The sequence below is a fragment of the Nerophis ophidion genome, linkage group LG01, assembly GCF_033978795.1.
Source record: "Nerophis ophidion isolate RoL-2023_Sa linkage group LG01, RoL_Noph_v1.0, whole genome shotgun sequence".
Lineage (NCBI taxonomy): Eukaryota > Metazoa > Chordata > Actinopteri > Syngnathiformes > Syngnathidae > Nerophis > Nerophis ophidion.
Genome location: NC_084611.1, coordinates 34,360,100 through 34,386,234, shown reverse-complemented (window position 1 = coordinate 34,386,234; position 26,135 = coordinate 34,360,100). Strand labels below are relative to the sequence as shown.

At 39.9% G+C, this 26,135-nt stretch overlaps 1 protein-coding gene across 5 annotated transcripts in view; it reads left to right on the top strand.

Annotated features, from left to right (window-relative positions):
* Positions 1-26,135, top strand: part of trim36 (tripartite motif containing 36) — a 74,814-nt gene that overhangs the window by 37,502 nt on the left and 11,177 nt on the right. For all 5 annotated transcript variants that reach the window (XM_061901156.1, XM_061901175.1, XM_061901181.1 and 2 more), the window contains 6 exons: positions 1,123-1,218; positions 3,209-3,346; positions 3,424-3,539; positions 5,864-5,985; positions 20,658-20,775; positions 23,675-23,874. In XM_061901156.1, the coding sequence (XP_061757140.1) occupies positions 1,123-1,218; positions 3,209-3,346; positions 3,424-3,539; positions 5,864-5,985; positions 20,658-20,775; positions 23,675-23,874 (790 nt within the window). The remainder of the gene's footprint in view (positions 1-1,122; positions 1,219-3,208; positions 3,347-3,423; positions 3,540-5,863; positions 5,986-20,657; positions 20,776-23,674; positions 23,875-26,135) is intronic.

Here is a 26,135-nt window from a genome sequence, read left to right as displayed (position 1 = left end):
TCTTTCTCAGTTTTTAACAAAAAGTTTTTTGTAAAACACATGATATATAATTAGTATCAAAACATTATTGTGATAATGCTATATTCACACGGTCACCCATATACCTTGCAAAATAGACTTCACAATCCAAATGTGTTCCACTGCCTTTTTTTTTTATATAAAGCAAAGCACTTGAAAGTCATGAGCACAATACTAGTGTACAACAAGCTTGTCCAGGCCGAATCTGTGTGAAATTCAATCAGCTGAGTGTTTGTGTCCTCCTTAATATTTGATAGAAACCATTTGTCCCTCATGAGTTTGTGTCCATTGTGTTCTCAAACTGTGCCAAAGGTGTATCAGATAATACCTTTTTGTTGGCCCACGACCTGCTTCAGGTTTCGGTCGCTGGGAACATCAATGCTGTTTCATCCCAGTATTATTGTCACTACACACACCGGCCACAAAGTATTAGATACACATGACGCAGTGCACTTGTACACTTATGCTCAATACAATAAACATATTGTTATGAAATACACTTCTCAGACAGTGTTTCAACATTAAAAGCATTATTACGTACAGTGTGTTCCTAAAGTCTTTTTATTTCCTTTCAGGCATAATTCTGACAGACGAATTGACATTACCATGAATTTATTAACATGGACCCCGACTTAAACAAGTTGAAAAACTTATTCAAGTGTTACCATTTAGTGGTCAATTGTACAGAATATCTACTGTACTGTGCAATCTACTAATAAAAGTCTCAAACACTCAATTAAATTAAAAGCAGTGTTGCAAATCTGCTGCCTGGCAAGAAGTTTTTCCTTCCCGACTGCAGGTCTGAGCCAGTTTGAGAAGTTTTATGACCGTCACACTGCTCCAACGCGTAGCCCAATTTTTGCTGCTTTTAATGTCAATTGGCAAGCCATGGGCCAAAGGACTGATACACTTACAGAAACGGAGAAGCCTAAACTGTCAAATACTGATGGCTTCATGTGTGTAGAAAAAAGGAAGTGCATTGTGAATTTTGGGAAACCCTATACATTTAATGATGGGATATCATCATGTTGTCCACTGTAGTGTATGTGAGCCACCAAAGTCTGCTTAAGTGTGTTTGCATGCTCATCTACGTCCTCCTTACAGGAGAAGCTGGCCAAGAGTATCCATTATCTCATCAGCAAAGAGGACCAAGTGAGGACTCAGATTACTGGCCTGGAGCAGCTCATCAGTCAGACTGAGGTACCATCAGCAACCCTCACCAACAAGAGAAACTGGCTAAATGGTTTATTGATAAATATATTTGGTTTTTTTTTTCTACATATCTTGTATATTTATTTTAATGTTTGATCAAATTGGGGTTGTTTTTCATAGCTCATGTTCTGAATAATCTCTTAAAGCAGTCCTATTATGCAAAACCACCTTTTTTTTTTAACCGGTTTTCTGTATTTGGGATGGCCATAAGTCCCGAAAATGTTAAATCCAACCATGGAGGCATGGCGGATACATTTATAAAACAATCTTCCAAACTTGTTCCAAATGAGCTGTTTGGTATTTGAGACTTTGGTGATGTATTTTGACTTGGTTACGTCAAGGGATATCACCATATGTCATAGAGGTTTACTTGAACCGCTTTCCGCGAGTTTGCCATTTTTATCCAGTTTTATTCAATAAATTCCTTCTTTTTCCTCTATGCTCTTGCTGTGGGGCGGTCTGGCTCGCACATGCATCCTCAACTGTTACCATTTCTTATACAAAGTAGCAAACAGTTCTAACTTATACCTGTCAGTAGACTTCATGTGGAAGTGCTAAAAACTACAACATGGCTGACAGGGTGAATACTCAGTCGAAGGGGGCTTGACCTGAAGGAAGGCTTTGGCATGTAAATAAGACCGGCCACCTAACGGAACATTTTTAATTCAACCGTGGAGGTTTGGCAGAGACACTTATAAAACAATCTTGCCCTCTTCCAAACTTGTTCCAAATGAGCTGTTTGGAATTTGAGACTTTAGTGATGTATTTTTGCCTAGTTAAGTCAAGGGATATCACCATATATCGTAGACGTTTACCCAAACAGCTTTACGCGAGTTGGCCATTTTTAAATGGTAAATGGTTGTACTTGTATAGCGCCTTTCTACCTTTTTTTTTTTTTAAGGAACTCAAAGCGCTTTGACACTATTTCCACATTCACACACTGATGGTGGGAGCTGCCATGCAAGGCCCTAACCACCACCCATCAGGAGCAAGGGTGAAGTGTCTTGCTCAATGACACAACGGATGTGACTAAAATTGTAGAAGGTGGGGATTGAACCAGTAACCCTCAGATTGCTGGCATGACCACTTTCCCAACTTCGCAATGCCGTCCCGAGTTTTATTCAATAAATTCCTTCTTTTTCCTCTATCCTCTTGCTGTGGGGCAGACTGGCTCGTTCATGCACATGCATCCTCTTCTGTTGCCATTTCTAATACAAAGTAGCGAACAGTTCTAACTTATACCTGTCAGTAGACTTCATGTGGAAGCGCTAAAAACGAAGGCATCAAAACTATGAATGAACACATGTGGATTTATTTACTTAACAAAAAAAAGGTGAAATAACTGAAAAGATGTTTTGTACTCTATTTTCTTCAAAATAGTCACCCTTTGCTCTGATTACTGTTTTGCGCACTCTTTTTTTTTTTTTTTCCTCTCGATGAGCTTCAAAAGGTAGTCACTTGAAATGGTTTTCACTTCACAGGTGTGCTTGAAGCTCATCGAGAGAATGCCACGAGTGTACAAAGCAGTGATCAGAGCAAAAGGGAGGCTATTTTAAAGAAACTAGAATATAAAACATGTTCAGTTGTTTCAACTGTTTTGTTAAGTACATAACTCCACATGTGTTCATTCATAGTTTTGATGCCTTCGGTGTCAATCTACAATGTGAATAGTCATGAAAATAAAAAGGCATTGAATGAGAAGGTGTCCAAACTTTTGTCCTGTACTGTACGTCCAGGATCATTATTTAGTAACCCACACCAACAAGGAAGCCACGTCATGTGTGTTTCTCTTATCTTGAAGCACTGGGTGTAGTTTTCAAAAGAGCAACAGCTGTTGTTCTGAGACAACAACCGCTGTCCAAACAGTATGCTAAAAATAGAGCAAAACTAAAATGCGTTTATATTTAGGGTACCTACTTGTGCATATTCCCTGGAGGATGCTTGCTGTGTTTATTCAAAGTACTGTTTGTCACCAAAGGAAAATGGCCAGCGAGCAGAGCGTCAAGCCAACGAGCACTTTGACCGCCTGTTTGAGACCTTGCAAGAGAGAAAGTCAGAGATGCTGAAATCCGTCGAGCAGTCGCGTAACCGTCGCCTGTTGCAGCTCAGGTCCCAGGTGTGTTAACTGCTGTTTAAAAATTGTATGAAAGTAAAGAGTATGGTTCAAGTCATCTTACGTGTTTGTGTTCCTAGATGGAGGAGTACCAGGGCATGTTGGAGAACAGCGGCCTGGTGGGATACGCTCAAGAGGTGCTCAAAGAGACGGACCAGTCCTGCTTTGTTCAGACCGCCAAGCAGCTGCACGTCAGGTATGCCCCTGGCATGCAATATATCATTTGACCTTTAACCTGTTTACATGTGCCGTTTCTTTATTTTAGCTTTGTTACTGCAATTTATGTGTTTCTGTTGTGCAAGGTGCAGGTAATTATAAATGGATGGAGGAGCGATCGCATTAAGTATGACAAGTATGTTGCCAACCTGCATGTGAGGAATTTACTTTGTGGATTATTTTCAGCAATTTTTGCGTGGGTTCCCTCCGGGTGCTCCGGCTTCCTCCCACCGCCTAAAACATGCACCTGGGGATAGGTTGAATGGCAAGCCTAAAAGAAAATTGGCCCTAGTGTTTTAATGTTGTCTGACTATCTGTGTTGGCCCTGCGATGAGGTGGCAACTTGTTCAGGGTGTACCCGAATGTAGCTGAGATAGACTCCAGCACCCCCCGTGACCACAAAAGGGACAAGCGGTAGAAAATGGATGGATGTTTATACAGTGCAAAGTGGTGATTGATAATTTTTTACTTTTTGTATTTCTATTACACAAGGCGGTGTTTAGCATTAACTGTTGGAAAGAGAGGTTGCATGAATTTATACGACGCGTATTTTTACGTGCAGACATCTGGTCGAATGTGAGTGACCGTACCGTGGAGTTGATGTTGTGAATTATCTGGACATATACATTGCCTTGCGTGAGTGAGCATACTGTGCGCTCTGACTATGTGGATTCATATAAGTCGCTCTGTTAATTTTTACGATGCTAGATGGCGAGTATAAATAATGATAACTGGGAGGAGGAGTGATTCATCGATTGTGTGCTCATGTGCCCGAGCTTGAGCGAGTATACCGTATTTATTTCTACCGTGCAAGGTGCCGGTTGTCATTAATTGGTGAAAGAGACAATCCTATTATGTGATATCATTGCATGCAGGACTAGTCGAGCCTGGTCCAGGCCCACCTTTTTCAACAGAACTCAAATTTATATGTGAAGTCCAAGTGTGTCTGAAGACAAGTTTAAGACCAATAATGATGTCAGATGTCTGTTTTTTCGTGTGTGTGTGTGTGTGTGTGTGTGACAGAAGTGTATCAGCTGTCCAAACGTGCAAAGCCACGTGCACAGGCTACCAAACTTAAGGAGCAAGTAAAGAAAATCCTTTTGCCGTGCCGTCCACTCAGTGAAGCGTGTTTGGACAAATGTGTTTTTGCTGTAATCCTGCTAATTGATCTCCATTAGCAGCTTTGGATAAGAATGGAACCTTTGCACTTACAGGATCATGATACCATGGCCTGTAGTGCTTTCTATTTCTAATCCTCCTCTTTCACTTATGAAAGAGACATCTGACATACCCATGAGTACAAAAGTAAGTATGTCAGTTAAGGAAATACTGGATGTACAGTACAGGCCAAAAGTTTGGACACACCTTCTCATTCAAAGCGTTTTTACATTTTAGATTGTCACTGAAGGCATCAAAACTATGAATGAACACATGTAGAGTTATGTACTTAACAAAAAAAGGTGACATATCTGAAAACAATGTCTCAGGGAACCCACGCAGTCACGGGGAGAACATGCAAACTCCACACAGAAAGATCCTGAGTCCGGGATTGAACTCAGGACTACTCAGGACCTTCGTATTGTGAGGCACATGCACTAACCCCTGTGTCACCGTGCCGCCCTACCACAAACAATATATATATATATGTGTGTGTATTGTTAGCTGACTTTTTCTAATATTTATTTACGATTTAGAGTGCATAAAAGAACATGCGTTTCCGGGTACTCCGGCTTCCTCCCACCTTCAAAAACAAGCACCTGGGGATAGGTTGATTGGCAACACTAAATTGTCCTAGTGTGTGAATGTTGTCTGTCTATCTGTGTTGGCCCTGCGATGAGGTGGCGACTTGGCCAGAGTGTACCACGCCTTTCGCCCTAATGCAGCTGAGATAGGCTCCAGCTACCCCGAAAGGGACAAGCAGTAGAAAATGGATGGATGGAAGTTTTAAATTTTAGTTTTTTCAAAATAGCCACCCTTTGCTCTGATTACTGTTTTGCACACTCTTGGCATTCTCTCGATGAGCTTCAAGAGGTTGTCACCTGAATTGGTTTTCACTTCACAGGCGTCGTAGTTTTGATGCCTTCAGTGACAATCTACAATGTAAAAAAGTCTCGAAAATAAATAACGTATTGAAATGAGAGGGTGTGTCTAAACTTTTGGGCTGTACTGTATTTTGTAGGTTCAGGTCCTGGGGAGAAACCCCATTTCTTATTTTAAGAAGAAAAAGTTAAACCGTTTTGTCCAACCACTGTTGCTTTGGCGATTTCCTCATCTTTGTATGTGTTTTTGTGTGCGTGTGTCCAGAATCCAAAAGGCCACAGAGTCTCTTAGGACATTCCAGCCGTCAGCCCACCCCTGCTTTGACGAGTTTGCGTTGGACACGTCCCGAGAAGAGATGCTGCTCAAAGAAATGTGCTTTGGTGGAGGTATGAAAGTCTACTACCAAAATCAATAGGTGGTTTGAAACATGCCCTCTGAGGCAGGGGATAAGAGGTCAGAGGTTGTTTGTCAGCTGCTTAATTGGATGAACGAGAGCAAACTGCGGACAGACTTGTGGTGGAATTTAAAGCTTAGTTTGTTGTTTTTTCTGGTCAAGATGGACTGTAAACATAATCGTCAGCTTTTTAAATCTTGAAAAACAATCTTTAAAATTATAGGGGTATGATCGTTAATGTAGCAAAGAACAAGTTTACAGATAATGTATAAAAATAAAGAGCAGAAAATCAATCTAAAGTCAGTGTTTGACAACATGGCGTTTTTGCTTCTCACTTTTATAATCAGGACAATTAGCTCAAACCTCAAATGAGTGTTATCGTGGAACTAGTCACATTTGATCCATAAATACATTGTGTTTGTCTCCCAACAATGATTTATACTATGTTCATATAATTAAATCAATCCGCCTCCTGTTACTGAGAAGAGGAACAATCATTACAGTTCGCTAGCTGGTGGAGTCAATACCTTTCACATGAAACTTTTGTAAGCACTCATTATCCACTTTAAATCCTCGGCTATGCTTAACATAATCATTACATTTTTACTGCTAAAAATGACACGGTTAACTAAGTTATGTAGCAAGCTTTCTAACTTATCACCTCAAAGTGGACCTGTAAGGAATTTAATAGTTTCGGACTTGTAAATAATGTTACAATGTTGGATATTTAAGTTAAACAATGCCAAAGTGCAAAATCATAAGGTTCATGCATTTTGATGTGACCTTGCACGCAGTTTTGGATACCTTTGTTTGTTTTGGAGTGTGACTACAGTACGTTGTGACATCACAGAGATGGACATTTAGTCAAGCGCGCAACCAAAGGGTTATATTCACCTAATCATGACATGCGCAGAACACAGACGCACAACATGCTGTGAAAAATTCTGCAAAAAGCAGCTTTTTTTTATGCACTCTGAATCTATCTGAGTGGCCAGGTGTACCTAATGATGTGACCGGGTCGAACTATATATTTAGGGGCGGCATGGCGTAGTGGGTAGAGCGGCCGTGCCAGAAACCTGAGGGTTGCAGGTTCGCTTCCCACCTATTGACATCCAAATCGCTGCCGTTGTGTCCTTGGGCAAGACACTTCACCCTTGCCCCCGGTGCCGCTCACACTGGTGAATGAATGATTGGTGGTGGTCGGAGGGGCCGTAGGCGCAAACTGGCAGCTACGCTTCCGTCAGTCTACCCCAGGGCAGCTGTGGCTACTGATGTAGCTTACCACCACCAGGTGTGAATGAATGATGGGTTCCTACTTCACTGTGAGCGCTTTGAGTATCTAACAATAGAAAAGCGCGATATAAATCTAATCCATTATTATTATTATTATTATTATGAAAGTTATTTCCGAGCGTGTCGGGGAAAAGAAAATAACGGTGATGGCTTTAAGATTTACATTTAAACAGTGTACATTTTCAACACATAAATTATATTTTTTTACAGGGTGGGTTGTGGTTTCATTTGTAATCTGGGAATGCCTCTGGAATCAAACATTTTGCAGACACTCAAACGGGTTATAAATGTGACTGTGAAGAAAAATGTACACCAAGGCATAACCCATACATATTATCTAGACCAGTGGTTCTCAAATGGGGGTACGCGTACCCCTGGGGGTACTTGAAGGTATGCCAAGGGGTACGTGAGATCTTTTTTAAATATTCTAAAAATAGCAACAATTCAAAAATCCTTTATGAATATATTTCTTGAATAATACAAAATATGAATAAGTTCATAAACTGTGAAAAGAAATACAACAATGCAATATTCAGTGTTGAGTTATATTTTTTGTGGATATGTTCCATAAATATTGATGTTAAAGATTTTTTATTTTTTTTTTAAATGTTTAGATTTAAGTTCATGAATCCAGATGGATCTGTATTACAATCCCGATAGAGGGCACTTTGAGTTGATGATTATTTCTATGTGTAGAAATATTTATTTATAATTGTATCACTTGTTTATTTTTCAACAATTTTTAGTTATTTTCATATCTTTTTTTCCAAATAGTTCAAGAAAGACCACTACAAATGAGCAATATCTTGCACGGTTATACAATTCAATAAATCAGAAACTGATGACATAGTGCTGTATTTTACTTCATCTCTTTTTTTTCAACCAAAAAGGCTTTGCTTTGATTAGGGGGTACTTGAATTAAAAAATGTTCATAGGGGTACATCACTGAAAAAAGGTTGACAACCATTGATCTAGACCACAATGAAGTGTTTTAAATGTAGATTAAAATCATCATAAATCCCCTTTAAATAGCTTTATATAATACTAAGAAGCTAGGTTACTAACTAACAAACGGATGTAGTGTTCTAGCAAACTTACTGCAGACTTGCTAACCTACTTGCCTACCAGCTCATTTGTAGAAGTCCTCAATTTTGGGAGTTTAGAGATTCCTTTAGATTACCAATATACTTGTGGAGATGGAGGCGTGGTAAATATGATGTCATATCATTTGCATAATGAGTGCCGTTGAATATTTTTTCTTTAAAAAGGTTAAAACAAGTATACATTTTAAAACAAATGTGTTACTAGTAATTTTGTATAAAAATATATTTTTCTCATTGTTTTGGTCTTTTTAAAACTTTTGCTATTTGACAATTTTTCAAGTTCTTGGGGACTGCTCCAATCCTTCTAGTGTTTTTATTAAAAACGACTCGCAATAAACCTAGCATCTTTTTCTAGTGTTATTGCAGACTTTGCTCATGTTTAGAGACTCTTTATTTCTGTTGCTCGATGTCCACGACGAACAGCAACAGCTGCTCAGTGGCCTAGTGGTTAGAGTGTCCGCCCTGAGATCTGTAGGTCGTAAGTAGAAACCCCGGCCGAGTCATACCAAAGACTATAAGAATGGGACCCATTACCTCCTTCCTTGGCACTCAGCATCAAAGGTTGGAATTGGGGGTTAATTCACCAAAAATGATTCCTGAGCGCGGCCACAGCTGCTGATCACTGCTCCCCTCACCTCCCAGGGGGTGGAGCAAGGGGATGGGTCAAATGCAGAGGTTAATTTCAACACACCGAGTATGTGTGTGACTATCAGTGGCACTATTACTTTACTTTTTAGCTGCAGCGAGCCTTTACTGTCCCAAAACACTCACACGTCACACTTGCTTTGTGCTGCTGCTTCAGCTGTACTTTATCTGCTTGAAAGAGCGCCACTGTCCTCTTAATATTTGCACTTTACACATTTTGCGGATCGCTGTCCGTGGGTAAATCTCGGATATAATAGTGTGTCCGCATTGCAAACTGTCTGTCTTCGCTCTAAACAATTTCGCGTACGTTTTGCCTACGTCATCACAACATCCTGTTTTGGCAGTGCTGCTTCAGTGATCAATTATTCTTTGGTAGAAAATCGATGGATGGATATACAATTATATAACAAATCCCAATTACCATGTACAATATTACAGTATATGTAACTGCTGCAGCAAAAAAAAAATAATTGTTACGCTTTATGAATTATTTTGATACGTTGTGTGCCTATTTTCACTGTGTTTAAATCGTGATCAACAAAATAGGGGCAAAAATGATCTCGAAACCCTTATAACTGTTCAAGCATCACCTGGGGGTTTACTTTGACCTCTCCACTTCCATGAACCTGAAACATAATCCTAAAAGGAAACTGGTGTGTGAGTGTGAATGTTGTCTGTCTATCTGTGTTGGCCCTGCAATGAGGTGACGACTTGTCCAGGGTGTACCCCGCCTTCCGCAAGCCCCCGCGGCCCCGAAAGGGACAAGCGGTAGAAAATGGATGGATGGATGGGTGACAGAATTTTTGTAGCATCACTAGTCTATTGCTTGTATTCCAACCACTGATTTCTTACAGGAAGTGAAAACCAGTGGTGGTCAATCAAGCCAAGATGGCTGTTGTACAGCAAACAGCGTGCAAACTATCCAAGTATAAAAGGGGCCCATATCTTCCTGCAAAAAGCAGATACGAGGAAAAAAATCCAACCATGCAATGCAATTGATCCTTATGCTTGAAAAAAAAAAGATTTGTGGAGTGATGGATTATTCTTCAGTAAAATTCCTAAACATATTAAGTTATCGTGAGCTCCAGACGCTATTCCACAAGACAAATTGGATGAAAACTTGGAAAAACATGGTCTACAACTTTTTTGTGTGTGGCTGGGTCAAGTAAATAGTAATCAAGACTCTTCCGGATAATTATGCATCGTTTTTGCCCAGGTAAGGTTACATTTCATGACTTAACTTTGCGTCTACAGCCATGTTTGTTACTGTTGCATGCGCTGTGTACGAGTAAAATATGACGACAGATGTCAACATTGGTGTGTGCTGAAAGTTTCATTTATGATTGCTGCCTTTGGTAACAGCTTGACTCCTTTTAGGTTTTACTGACATTTGCTGTCTTTTATTTAGACTTGCCAAATTGGAGATTTACTTAACACTCATTGCAAAACTTGTACAAATAATATTAAGATAAAGATTAAATGTACATCAAACAAACATTTAACTGTGGCCACTGTAAATCGGTTGGTAGTTAAATTTAAAGTACCAATGATTGTCACACACATACAAGATGTGGCGAAATTATTCTCTGCATTTGACCCATCACCCTTGATCACCCCCTGGGAGGTGAGGGGAGCAGTGGGCAGGAGCGGTGCTGCGCCCGGGAATCATTTATGGTGATTTAACCCCCAATTCCAGTGTGGCCGTGCCAGCAACTTGAGGGTTCCAGGTTCGATCCCCGCTTCCGCCATCCTAGTTGCTGCCAATGTGTCCTTGGGCAAGACACTTTACCCACCTGCTCCCAGTGCCACCCACACTTGTTTAAATGTAACTTAGATATTGAGTTTCACTATGTAAAAGCGCTTTGTCACTACAGAAAAGCGGATATAAATGTAATTCACTTCACTTCACTTCAAATTGCATTATTTGACTATGCTCCCTTGGACTGGCGTATGTGGTACTTTTTGTTGTAGTCTTACATAAAATCTGGTTTGACCACCATGTGTATTCAACGACCCGAACGTAACATCTTTTTGAATCCAAGCTTTATATTCATTCATACAATATATTACTTTAATTTGTTTTCACTTAAATTAGCCTAATTTTATAGGTGTGGCGGCTTTTTTCTTTGCCGTGACGCGGCCCCAAAATAATTTAATTTGGGGGAAATCTGGAAGTTGTATTCAGCTGACTGGAAATTGGGAGGTTTGGCATCACATGTACTTTCCTTGTCAGATTAAAATGTAGGCAGGCAGCACGGTGGTACAAGGGTTAGTGCATGGGCCTCACAATACGAAGGTTCTGACTAGTCCTGAGTTCAAGCCTGGGCTCTGGATCTTACTGTGTGGAGTTTGCATGTTCTCCCCGTGACTGCGTGGGTTCCCTCCGGGTACGCCGGCTTCCTCCCACCTCCAAAAACATGCACCTGGGGATAGGTTGATTGGCAACACTAAATTGGCCCTAGTGTGTGAATGTGAGCGTGAATCTTGTCTGTCTATCTGTGTTGGCCCTGTGATGAGGTGGCGACTTGTCCAGGGTGCACCCCGCCTACCACCCGAATGCAGCTGTGATAGGCTCCAGCACCCCACGCGATAGAAAATGGATGGATGGAGATTAAAATGTTATCGTCAAGGAACAATTACTGTACGTGTTGACTAATTGACCAAAATGACAATAACTGGAAAGCTTGGTTGATTTTTGGTCCAGGAATTAGCAACCTAGCAAGTACTAAGATCAGCCTTCTGAGTGATTCTGGAAACTGGGACGGTTGGTATCCCTGATAACTTTTGAGAGAGGTAAACATGTTTATCAAAGATCTGCCAAAATGACAGTTGTTAGCTCTGTTGATTAATTGATGGAGAGCTCATATGCTATTAACTTGCCTTCATGCTGAAAAATCATTGAGTAATATTCTTAATCAGCAACTAATGAGGCCTTTTTTTTGCTTAGGCACTGCTAATTAATAGAGCGTTACGTTCACAGTGTTTAATGTATTTACATTCTTGCCCTGATTGCATAATGACTCAATTGTCGTGCTTGGGCTATTTGCTAATGAGAGTTGGACTCAGACCTTCAATATGTCTACAAAGTATGCACTTAGAAGTACAAGCAGTGCTTCCAGACGTCGTCGTTCTACAGACGAATAGGAATCACATTGCTGGCAATGCAGCTGAGCCCTTTGAGTGGATCCACGTCAACAGCTGACAGCTGCCACTGACTGGACACAGGCGCAAGTAAGATGAGCTTTGTAGGTGGAGAGGAAGAAAAGATTCCTTACGATTAATTTACATCCTTCTATGGAATCTTTTATGAAAGGATGCCTTGAAGGGATCCATGTTTGCTGTTGGCAGCCATGCTTGAAAAGTCACATTATACTATTGGAGTGAACGATGCTTTTACGTTGAGCTTCAGGCAGGAAGCAAGTTCTCCTGTGCCATTAAAGGACTGCAGTCGTTTTGCCGAGCCTTTAAGTGTGCACTATAGAAGTGGCAATTGCTGTCACTTTGTGGCTTAGGTATATGAACACAACAAAAGTATATTTGGGAAAGTTTTTATGCTACTCCTGTGCAATAATGGAAGCTTCTTTCACAGAGTTGATCCATCAGTTATCAGTTTGTACTTCTTATGCAGAATCCAGTGAAGGGGGCATCCCAAGCTAAATACTCTAGTGCATACCTGGGCGAATTGAGGCCCGGAGGCCACATGTGGCCCATTGAGCTTTTCAATCTGGCCTGCCGCACATTCTCAAATCGTTTTTTTAGATCTTTAACATGGAAAGTGTAGCTGCCATTATGATGTGCAGTGATGTTTTCTAATGACCGGAAGTCTTGAACTATACAAAGTATTTAAATGCTTGGAATCGGCCCTTATGGATGATCTACTAGTTGCTATGGTCATCTAATTAGTTGCTATGGTCATCTAATTAGTTGCTATGGTCATCTAATTAGTTGCTATGGTCATCTAATTAGTTGCTATGGTCATCTTATTAGTTGCTATGGTCATCTAATTAGTTGCTACGGTCATCTAATTAGTTGCTACGCTCATGTAATTAGTTGCTATGGTCATCTAATTAGTTACTATGGTCATCTAATTATTTACTACGCTCATGTATTTAGTTACTATAGTAATCTACGTCACAGCAGCTCAGACGAGGCACCAAGCAGTGTGGGCAGGAAGCGTTTCCACAGACGCGGAAGGAGATTTTCACAACAAAGTTCTATAGCTTATAGAAAGTACTCTATTGATGCCTGGGGGAAATTCAGCAAATATTAGATATATCAGATTTTAGGTGGGTTTATTTTGTACCCTTTGCATTCATATTTTACTGTTTGTTGCATTTTTGTTGCGTTTCGCTTGATTGTAAAATATGTCGATCGAAAGAGGGTGTGATGTTCATATGTTGTCAATATTCAGTGTTTTATCGTTCATAAAAAAATGTAAAAATTCCATTACGCTTAAGTCTGTCTAGCATAACGTTTTTAGCATTCAATCAGATATTATTGTGAGGTTTTGTATTAGTGTTCCTAAAAATAGATATACCGGCCCCCAGACACATTTTTTTCTGTAAATTTGGCCCCCCGAGCATAATTGCCAACCCTCCCGGAATTTCCGGGAGACTTCCGAAATCCATCACCTCTCCCCGGAAACAAATTTTCTCCCGAAAATCTCCCGAAATTCAGGCGCAGCTGGAGGCCACGCCCCCTCCAGCTCCATGCGGACCTGAGTGAGGACAGCATGTTTTCACGTCCGCTTTCCCACAATATACACAGCGTGTCAGCCCAATGACGTTATAACTGTAGAATGACTGAGGGCGAGTTCTTGGTTTCTTATGTGGGTTTATTGTTAGGCAGTTTCATTAACGTCCTCCCAGCACACAACACACAACAACAGCAGTCACGTTTTCGTCTACCATAAAGCAGTTCGTCTGCCGCAAACAGCAATGTTGTGACACTCTTGAATAGGACACTACTGCCATCTACTGTACATGCACCACAACACCTTTAGGCAACACCTCCAGGCAACTAATACCCTCCTCCATTCACATTCTATCTCCCCGGATTCTAAATAACGTGATGTAAATAATCGAATGTGTTTCTAATGTATAAAGTTGTTCTTATGCTATCTGAACTCACTATGTTCTGTGCTCGCTGCACATATCCTACTAAGTAAGACCTACACTGTTTCAATGTCCATTTCTCTGTTGATGCGATTGTTGATGACTGAAGTACTGATATCAACCAAAGCACCTCATCCCACCCCCCGGATTGTAAATAATGTAAATAATTAAATGTATATACTATGATGATTAACCTGTGTGATGACTGTATTATGCTGATAGTATATATTTGTACCATGAATTGATTAACGTGGACCCCGACTTAAACAAGTTGAAAAACTTATTCGGGTGTTACCATTTAGTGGTCAATTGTACGGAATATGTACTGTACTGTGCAATCTACTAATACAAGTTTCAATCAATCAATCATGCATATGTGACAATAACATCTAGGGCTTTTAGAGAGTGCAGTGCACAACTGCGCACACAACAGCTGTAAATATACTCCTTCCCTCTTAACCACGCCCCCAAACCCCCGCCTCCCGAAATCGGCGGTCTCAAGGTTGGCAAGTATGGCCCCGAGTCAAAATAATTGCCCAGGCCGGCTCTAGGGACGGTACAATTGCTTTCAAACAGGGCTGGAGAACTATTTGTCAGGTGTCAAACTTGCTCAAAAAGGTTCATTATGTCTTCATATTCATATACTTTTCAAATTTTATTGTAATCAGATGGGGGGGGACCAGTTGGACTTGACAGGTCTGCCTGGATGGCCACGCCTATTAGAACAGCTTATAGGCACACTGCAAAAAGTCAGTGTTCAAAAACAAGAAAAAAAAAATAACAAAATTAGGTGTATTTTATTTGAACTAAGCAAAATTATCTGCCAATAGACCAATAACATTTGACTTGTCAAGGCTTTCCAAAACAAGTAAAACTAGCTAACCTCAATGAACCCAAAAATACCTTAAAAATAAGTATATTCTCACTAATACCAACTGTACTACTATACGAGTACGTATTTGCTATTGTTTCATTGAAAATAAAACCGCAAAGTCCATTTGGCTGTCATCTGTTTTAATTATGAGACACAATTGTGTGTCTTTTTTTTTTTTTTTTTTTTTACATCCTTGAAATGAGAAATTATTACTTTAAAAAAAGCAGTTTCATACTTGTGAGTGTTGATGACACAGCTTTGCAACTGTTGATATTCTAGTTTCAAGCATGTTTTACTCTATAGGTAATCAAATCTCAGCAACAAGCTGTAATATCTCACTGAGATCATTTAGGACCAACACCCTTAAAACAAATAAAACACTCTGACATAAAATCTGCTTAGTGGGATTAAGTATTTTATCAAACAGAAAATAAGCAAATATCACCCTTATTTGAGATATTTAATCTATATTTAGATTTCAGTTTTTGCAGTGCAACACATCACAGCGGTCAGGTGACCCTTCTAAAGAAGACTGCAGATAACATGTCAGGTAAAAATCCCATCTAATATACTGAAAAATATTGTCTGATTACAAGAACATTTGAAAAGCAGGAGTCAAACTGCCAACATTCCCTTCTCACACAAACTGTCCAGACTCTGTTGCGTCTTGGATACTATACTTTCAAAAGCGGAACATTTCAAGGTTAAATATTTTCCTTTAGCAGCTACTTGGGCAAAAAAAGAGTGATTTTGCAGAACCCAACGTAGCGGAACATTGCAGCAAATCCAAAACTTCCACACATTGATTCAGAATTTGCCAATCAGATATTTAGCATCTGATTGATAGACGATAGTTTTCAACCAGGGTTGTTTTGTCACAATACCAGCATTTCAGTAGTCGATAGACACTTATTAGAGAAAACAATACAATGGACCCATGTACTTTTAAACTCACTAATTTGACAACTGTTTAAAACTGTCAAGTGTTTAAGATCACTGTGCTTCAACATCTTTTGGCACATCATTAAAACTGCAGTAGCAGCTGCCAGGAACTAACTGTACATTGATAAAAAAAAACTAAACAGTAGTGGCCTAGAGCATCCCTCTTATGGATGGGCAATATAGCCTAAAATCTATATCTGTTTGTGAATGAGTGATTGTGGAAATAGTGTCAAAGACCTTTGAGTTCCTTAAAAAGGTAGAAAAGCGCTATACAAGTACAACCCATTTATTTACTATTTATCTATATTGCAGCCTGTTATGTATATGTATATATATATATATATATATATATATATATATATATATATATATATATTTGGTATGTAGATGATAATCAAACAGTTTCAAAAAGGCTCACATAGGCTCTTAATTTAGCTGCTGACGTATGCGGTTACATGTGCCATAATTTCCAGTTGTATTTTCTCAAAACTATTATTTATCTACTTAAAGATTTACTGTTAATAGTTGGGGACTTTTTGATGTAACATAGTTCTATATACACTTCTGTTACAATGTAAATAGAACTTATTCTCCTCTTTGAATACTTGACATTAGTTTTGGGTGTTAATAATTGTGCTTATCGATCCAATATCAAGTAGTTACAGGGGCATTATTGATCATAATGCTGTTACTGATACCTAAAATTTTCATTGAATGATTGATCATAATTATAATTAGACAAAACACAGAATGGTGGTGTTACAATATCAATATCACGATTGGCTCTGATTTAATTACATTTTTTTGCTTTTAAAGTCTTGTGTCCAGGGACATATTTGTTTGTAAACGATAATAACATATTTTTGATATTAGGAAATATGTATCTGACCACTGTAGTTTTGCCCATATAATATTTGGTATTGTTACTGTTAGTATTTGTATTTATCCACCGACCTTTATTTATATTCAAGAGCTGTAGTTTGCGGGTTAGCATAGCTTCTTACGCTGTGTAGTGTAGCATGTTTAGCTATTCCTCGTCCCCCAGTGATGATATTACTTGTAAGAAAGAGTTTATTTGCCGCAAAGGAGTGGAGGATTACTTACTTCGAAGGGGCTCTGCACCGTGGCGAGATGTTGGCTGCGAGCTATAATGTTACAGTGCGATGAGGACTCATCAGTTTTTTGTCGCTGTCAAAATTGCGGGACACAGCGATACTGTGTCAACATGCATTGTGACAATATGATCCTCTTGAAGCTGTTTTGTCGGCCAAATTTATATTGTGTATTGTGCAACCCTATTTTCTGTACATCAAAATAAACAAAATTGTGCTTATAAGTATGTTCATAAATAACAGTCAACTATTTAACATTTTAAAAAACAGCAGTAGTGTTGAGCTTTAAGTACATAAAACAAACTTTTTTTTTATTGTTCTTTTAATATATGGTGGTGGTGTGATGTAATTTGTAAGTGAATGGGCTAAGAAAAAGGCTGAAATAGTTTTTTTAAGGCAAATCTTTGTTTTTATTATCAACATTTCAGATTATTGTCTTTACGTTATTTATGCCTTTTTGACCTATTTTTTTTTTTTTTAATTTTACTTCTACAATGTTTCACGGGTGCATGCGTTTTGCAACTGGCCCTCAGTGCACATCATGAACACCCCTGGTTTACAAATTTCACCAGGAAGGCAAAATATTGACCAAGGGCAAAAGAGTGTATCTAAGCTGTCGTCTTCGCACTCATGATACAAATGATAATGGTTAAGTAGCAACACTGTGGAGCTTGTTGCAAGCCTAAAAAGCACAGTTCCTAGAAATGTGCTTGCAGCTCATTCTAATTTCTTTGGGTGAGGGCAAATTGGAAGTGCCAAATTTCACATTTGTGGCAGGTTTACACAACAAGGAAATTGGAAAAATTGGCTATTTTTTTTTAATGACAGCAGGCCTCCTGATTAAGTGCTCAGGGGAAGACGATTGTAAGGATACTGAAAAAGGCTGTATCAATGGAATTTTTGTGTTTGTAGGGCTGGGCGATATATGGATATACTCGATATATTGCGGGTTTGTCACTGTGCGATATAGAAAATGACTATCGAGATATTCGAGTATACGTTCTCACGCAGTTGCTTTTAGCTGCATGCGTTTCCCACTCTTTCTTGCCCCTCCTTCTCACAGAGACGTAAAACGAACGCACCTTCTCACATACGTCACGTGTGCTACGTGACACGCTCCCGCGGACCAGACAGATAGCGACATGGTAACGTTAGCTGTGATGTTAACGGTGTGGTGCGGGTAGTAATACGAGAGAGAGAAGATGCGGATCTGGTAACAAATGGAGAAGGAGTTAATTCCCAAGAAAAACAGCATGGTGTCAATCGTCTGGCGGTGGTTTGGCTCCAAGCGGGAATATGTTGAACATTTATTCTGCAAAAGCGTTGCTACAAAAAATAGCATTACTGCTAATGTAGCATCATTTGAAAAGTCACCCGCTAGAGAATGAAGAGTGCTTGAAACTCTGCATGTCAACATCTCCGTTCGGTGCGACACCAACAAAATGCCGAAGCAACTATTTCCACATTGACACCGTATTAAAAAAATAGTCAACAACAGAAGGAGATAACGTCCGCAGGAATCTACCACATAACGAAGGACATACACTATTTAATTTCGTATTATGTAGCTCATTTTTGTTTGACAGTTATTGAAATATCTTGTGATATATCCTGCACAAAAGTGCACTTTTATTTGTTTTAACCATTTTAGTGGCATTCTGTACGAAAAATGCACTTTTATTTAGTGTTTTTTGATATTATCTTGGTGACATTCACTAAAGTGCACTTATTGCTTGTTTTAAAATGTCTCTGACAATCTTGCACTTTCTGTTTTGGAAATGACATGAATGTTTGTGCCAGTGCTTAATAACTGTTTAATAAATACAGTATTGGTCAATTCACTTAGTTGTGGTTTCCGTCTCTGCATGAAAGTTTAAAATGAGCATATATTAATGCAGTATGAAAAAGAATGTTTTAATGTAGACACATAGAATCATCATACTGCTGTGATTATATGCATCAAGTGTTCATTCAAGGCTCAGGCAAAATATCGAGTCATAAATAGTGTATCGTGACATGGCCCAAAAATGTCGAGATATATTAATAAAAGGCCATATCGCCCAGCCCTATGTGTTGGTATAGTCTTGCTTTCAAAATATCTGTACTTTTGACAACCGTACTTTCAAGGCGGTAGAAAGGAGTCCCACTTTTCAGCATTCCTTTACACACAGGTGTAACCTTGCCTCTGATATTATCCTGAAATATTGCTGCATTCTTGATGGTGTCATTATACAAAACAGCAAAAGAAGACAAATGTGGTGGGCGAAAAAGCTTGCGTTGAGCGCTTAGGAAGAAGGATCATGTTCCGTTTAGCAAGGAAACTTCCTCAAACTGTTTCCACGACAACAGCACTTCTCCATCATATTTGTAATATGAAACCACTAGAGTGTAATAAATGAGTCCATCTCTTCTTTGTAGCGGGAACAGACGACGGAAACGAGAGAAAGCCGATCCCCTGCAGTGAAACTTGGCCGCTCCGTCTGGTACTTCCAGCAGATTGTCCTTTAAGTGCTGATCAGTGGAGTGTAATGGCCCACTGCCCCATTTTGTCTTTGCTTTTTGGGGTCTCCTATAACAGTATGACCAGGAAGTAATTCCATGAATGTAGTAGTACTGGTAGTACAAGTTTGTTCTCAAGAGAGTTCAGTTATTAAAGAACCACTCATACTAGAACATTTGATTTTAATGTAAGTAAGTATTTTATTTCTTTAAAATGTATACCCTATAATAATAATGTAGATTAACTTAGATTGCTTCAAGCATAGGTAGAAGCAGGCTCTTGGTGGAGTTAATTATTTGACCAAAGGGTTGTCTGAATTGAGAGCACATCAAAGTGTTCTAATAATGTGCCTTCATTCTACCACAGAGAAATACAAACAATACAGCTTCGATTAGATCCCAGGCATGTGTCCATCCATCCATTTTTCTACTGCTTGTCCCTAATTTTCCTGAAGGAATCAATAAAGTACTATCTATCTACTATCTATTGGGGTCGCTGGAGCCTATCTCAGCTGCATTTGGGCGGTAGGCAGGGTACACCCTGGACAAGTCGCCACCTCATCTTGCTTTGTCCATTAACAAATGGTATGGAATTGTAATTTAAAAGAAAGTGCTATTTGTCGTTTGGAAGGAGCTTTCGTGTGAAAACCTCTTAACTGGGCTGTATTACGCAAGAACGTTGTGCGTTGGTTTATTTATTTGTCCATCTCTCCAGCAATGTACAACACGATTAAAGGCTTTATTGGAGTCTTTTGCTTTTTTACTGGTTGGTCGGTTCATGGCTCAAACTGTTACAATAATTGACTGCACAGGCAATGTCACAGTTTACCTTTAACTTCCATAAAAGTGTAAAAATTTGTGAACCACTATCACTGGTGTGGTTTGTATATTCTTGTCTCATTTTGCGTCCTCAACATCCATCCCAGCTGCTCCTTTTTTGGGAATAAGTGTTGCAAAAATACATTGGATGGATTACCCCCAAAAGTCTGCATTATATGAGTGGTGAACGTCTCACATGTATTTTTTCCACTTTGTTTTGATTGATTTCAATGTCTTCTTTCTTAATTTCTCCAATTGTTTAGTCCCGGATCCCCCTATGATCGACCTCTCCAAGAGCAAAGTCTACAACGAGGCCACCATCTTTTGGAAGTTGTCTGAGGACCACATACCCACCGACCACCACCTGCTCGAGTACCGCAGGTGGGAACAAACTTGCAGGGTTGTGTTAGTTTTTTCACATCACGTATTTAATGTGTTTGTGCTGGGGTGTCAAGCTCGTTTTTATTGAGGGCCACATCCAAAAATGGCCCCATGGTAACAGTGAACATACAGTACAGGCCAAAAGTTTGGACACACCTTCTCATTCAATGCGTTTTCTTTATTTTCATGACTTTTTACATTGTAGATTGTCACTGAAGGCATCAAAACTATGAACGTGTGGAGTTATGTACCTAACAAAAAAGGTGAAATAACTGAAAACATGTTTTATATTCTAGTTTCTTCAAAATAGCCACCAATTACTATGATTGCTATTTTGCAGACTCTTGGCATTCTCTTGAGCTTCAAAAAGTAGTCACCTGAAAGTGTTTTCACTTCACAGGTGTCATAGTTTTGATGCTTTCAGTGACAATCTACAATGTAAATAGTTTTGGCCTGTACTGTATATGAATTTAAATGTATAATATCCTTGTTACACAATTTGCATGGGCAACTGTTTTTGATTTTATTTTTAGAACTACCAGTAATTGATTGAATAACTTTCTTTGAAATCGTAAGTCAAGGTGAAGAGCAGATTTTAAAATATTTTTGATAACCAAAAAAAAGTGCTTGAAACATTGTGGCATCATCAAATATTGAAACAAACATTATGCAATTACATGCGGTACTTTTTTCTGTCAAAATTGACAAAACAAATGCATTTGGCCAGAAAGTACTTTATTTCCAGCCTTTCGCAGGCCACATAAATGATGTCGCAGGACATTTAAAATAATGTGGCAACCACATTAAATTCTGAGACATACCAAGTTAAATGATGTGGCGGGCCACAGAATTCTGTGGCTGACCACATAAATGTCCTACAAAAGGAGCGGCGGACTTTAAGTCTTGCTAACGTCGCGGAAACTCAAGACAACCACAAAAAAGGGCGTGACAGGCCAACTAAAACGGATGTGGCGAGCAACACAATTGTTGTGGCCGGCATTAGAAATAATGTAGCAGGCCATTTTAAATGATGTGGTGGGCCACGTAAAATAACATTCGGGGCCACGTAAAATGACATGTGCAGTTTCAATTTGTGTGGCGGGTCATGTAAAATAACATTCTGGGCCACATAAAATGACGTGTGGCGGGCTTGTTTAAATGATGTAGCGGGCCACAAAAAATAACATTCTGGGCCACATATAACGGCGTGTGGCGGGCCTATTTAAATGATGTGGCGGGCCACGTAAAATATTACGGGCCACATAAAATGACGTGTGGCGGGCTTGTTTAAATGACGTGGCGGGCCACATAAAATAACATTCCAGGCCACATAAAAGGACGTGTGGCGGGCCTGTTTAAATGATGTGGTGTGCCACGTAAAATATAATTCCGGGCCACTTAAAATTATATGGCGGGCCACGTAAACGAATGAGGCGGGTCACATAAAATAACATTCTGGGCCACATAAAATGACGTGTGGCGGGCTTATTTAAATGATGTGGCGGGCCAACTAAAATATCATTCCGGGCCACATAAAATTACGTGTGGCGGGCTTGTTTAAATGATGCGGCAGGCCACGTAAAATAACATTCCGGGCCACATAAAATTACGTGTGGTGGGCCTATTTAAATGATGTGGCGGGCCAATTAAAATATAATTCCGGGCCACGTAAAATGACATAGCAGGCCACATAAACGAATGAGGCGGGTCACACAAAATAACATTCTGGGCCACGTAAAATGACGCGTGGCGGGCCACGGCCACATAAAATAACATTCCGGGCCAAATAAAATGATGTGGCGGGCAACCTAAAATATAATTCCGGGCCACATAAAATGACGTGTGGCGGGCCTGTTTAAATGATGTGACGGGCCACTTAAAATAACATTCCGGGCCACTTAAAATAACATTCCGGGCCACATGAAGTGACATAACAGGCCACATAAACGAATGAGGCGGGTCACATCAAATAACATTCCGGGCCATGTAAAATGACATGTGGCGGGCTTATTTAAATGATGTGGCATGCCAAATAAAATAACATTCCGGGCCACATAAAATGACGTGTGGTGGGCTTATTTAAATTATATGACGGGCCACGTAAAATAACATTCCGTGCCACATAAATGACGTGTGGCAGGCTTGTTTAAATAATGTGGCGGGCTTGTTTAAATGACGTGGCGGGCCACATAAAATGAGGTGTGGCAGGCTTATTTAAATGATATGGCGATCCACATGAAATGATGTGTGGCGGTCTTTGTTTAAATGACATGTCCGGCCACATAAAAGAATGTGGTGGGCCACATAAAATGAAATGGCAGGCTACATAAACGTGTGGGCCATGTAAAATAAAATGACGTGTGGCGGTCTTGTTTAAATGATGTGGCGCGTAAGTTTTAAGTGGCGGCCCATTAATAATGTGGTGTGCCACGTAAAATGACGTGTGGCGGGTCACACACATGACGGGGCTGGCCAAATTTGGCCGCGGGGCCTGGAGTATGACATAAATCAATGTTTAATTATATAGCTCTAAATCACAAGTGTCTCAAAGGGTTGCAGAAGCCACAACGGCATCCTCGGCTCAGATCCCACATCAGGGCAAGGAAAAACTCAAACCAATGGGACAATGAGAAACCTTGGAGGGAACCGAAGATGTGGGGACTCGCCACCCTGGGCGACGTGTGTGTGTGTTTCAGACCCTATGACTAAGCTTGACTTGAAATATCTCACACACATCTAGTGATTATACAACTTTGAGAACATCTGTATTACATGTAAGCTAGCATGTTGTACCAAGCACAATGATAGAGGGTGCTATGAATCATCAAAATTAGCACACAAGATGACCTGAATTTGTGAAATTGTAGTTGTGATGCACATTCTCATGAATGGTTTTAAGATTGGGAGGCCCGAGCCCTTCTCTGGACGGCGGCGAGGACAACAGCGCGTGGAGGGTCACAGAGCAGATCTACGGACCCACCGCTGTGGTGTGCGACCTGGATCCTGACAGCTTGTACGCCTTTAGGGTCCGGAGCTGCAGGAACTCCATGCTCAGCCCTTACAGCCCAGAGGTCACCTTCCACACACCCCCTGCACCCGGTAATGTTGTCCACACTATAGTGTATATTAATTCATTTCCCCATTAAATATTATTATGGACAGGATTACAGTGACTCTTAAGCCTGCCTAAACTAACGGCTAATCCTCTTTAGCTCCCAAGAGTTTTCAATTGTGTTTTTTTTTTTGTTGCAAAGATTATCACATGACAGATGCTTCACTTGTGTGCATTTTCAATTTTGAGGCAAGCGGCGCACAATGGAAGCAATGAAGCAGAACGATGATTTTAGTAGATCACCATGGTAATGCTTTTTGTGGCACAAATGGCGAGCGAAAGGAGGGAGATATTTAGACGCGCACACACACAGTCTGTTGCACACAGCATAATTTGGAATAGTGTTATGATTGGAGCATCCGCATTCCTGTGCTCTATGGATCATGGAGGATTGAGGAGCGGGCTTCACCAGGCATCAGTAATGAGGACTTTCATAGGGTATACACTCACACCCACACACACTGCTGCTATCTTTAGCTCTGGCTCATCAGAGTACGCAGTCATCGGCCTCAACATTAGGCACACATGCATGATCTAATGTGGAATTGTTGGCATTACAGTACTATAGAATCCTGGTGGCCCTCAAAAGATAATGCCAAAATATTAAAATAAAGCTCTCAGTACAGCAAATTAGTGTACATAATGGTGTCATACTAGGCAGAAGCAAGCATTACTATGCCCCAGTTGTGATCAGGACTTCCCAGGCACGCGCAAATGAGCACGTCTTCTCCCCGAGGAGACCTCACGTTGCCCGTCCATCCACACAATGGTTGAGTGAACAGCCTTGATGTCATTTGGCCCACTAACTATTTTTAGAATCTAATTAATTCCATCCCACTGCTGCTCATGCTGATTTTATTACATTTCATGAGGCTGTGCTTTTTTTAAACTGGCGTTGTAGAGCTTGTGTTGCAGCGCCCTCGTGTGTCAGGTTGGGAGTGAGCACATCAACTTGCATCTAAAGAGAGATTATGGCTTGCTGGAAGTATTTGAAGTTATGTGTAGCTAATGCAAGCTAAATGTGTTGGGATGATGAGGAGATCTTGTCATTTATTGAACACCAATTCTCTGCTGTTATTGTATCATTCATTTATTATGTCGTATTTAAACTATTGTGTTGAAGTCTGGGGAAATGGTTATAAATCCCATCGACACCCTTTAGTCATTCTGCAGAAAAAGGCCATTAGGATTGTGTCCAATGTTCACTATAGACATCATTCAAATCAACTATTAATGGAGTTAAAGCAACTTGAACTGCACGATGTGATCAACTTTAAAACTGCTCAAATTATGTTTAGGGCATCCCAAAATTCTTTACCATCCAATATACAGAACCTATTCCAGGATAGAGATGATCACCATAGTTACAGTTTAAGAGGGAACAACAAATTATATTTGTTTAAATTTAGAACACCTTTAAAATCAATATGCATTTCAGTACGTGGAGTCACTATGTGGAACAACTTAGGGGACGAGTTAAAAATGTGTTCTAACATGATTCAATTTAAAACACTGTTTAAAAAAGAAGTACTGAAGAAGTACGAGGAGGAAAGAGTTTTTGTGTGTGTGTGTGTGTGTGTGTGTGTGTGTGTGTGTGTGTTTTGTCTCGTCTTGTCTTGTCTCATACTAACAGTGGTACTATTGTATTGTTAGTGTACAGGAGTTTTTCTTGTTTTAGTTTGTATGGTATTGTTCTGGTACTATATTGTTCATGTCAAATGTGGAATGAGTGAGACGGGTTGGGATATTATAAGCATCTGCTTCATCCAACCCCTTTTCAAGCCTTGCATAAATGTCTTGGCCAAAATGTAAAAAAAGAAGTGTTGTTGTATTGTGCAAGTTTGAAATAGATACTTCAATTCAAAGTAAGAAGACAAAGTGGTAATATGGGAATTACAAATGGTTGCTCTGCAGATTTCTATTGTGTGCTTCATGGGCATTGCATAATGCAATATCTCAATAGTGTGTACACCTCATTTAAATTATGCGGCAAAAGCGTTGCTACAAAAAGTAGCACCACTGCTAATGTAGCTGCTAATGTTGACATGCTTGAAACTCTGCATGTCAACATCTCCGTTCGGTGCCACACCAACAAAATGCTGAGGCAACCATTTCCACATCAACACTGTATGAAAAAAGTAGTCAACAGAAGGATAAACGCCCGCAGGAACCTACCACATAGCGAAGGACATACACAATTTGATTTCCTATTATGCAGCTCATTTTTATTTGACACTTATTGAAATAT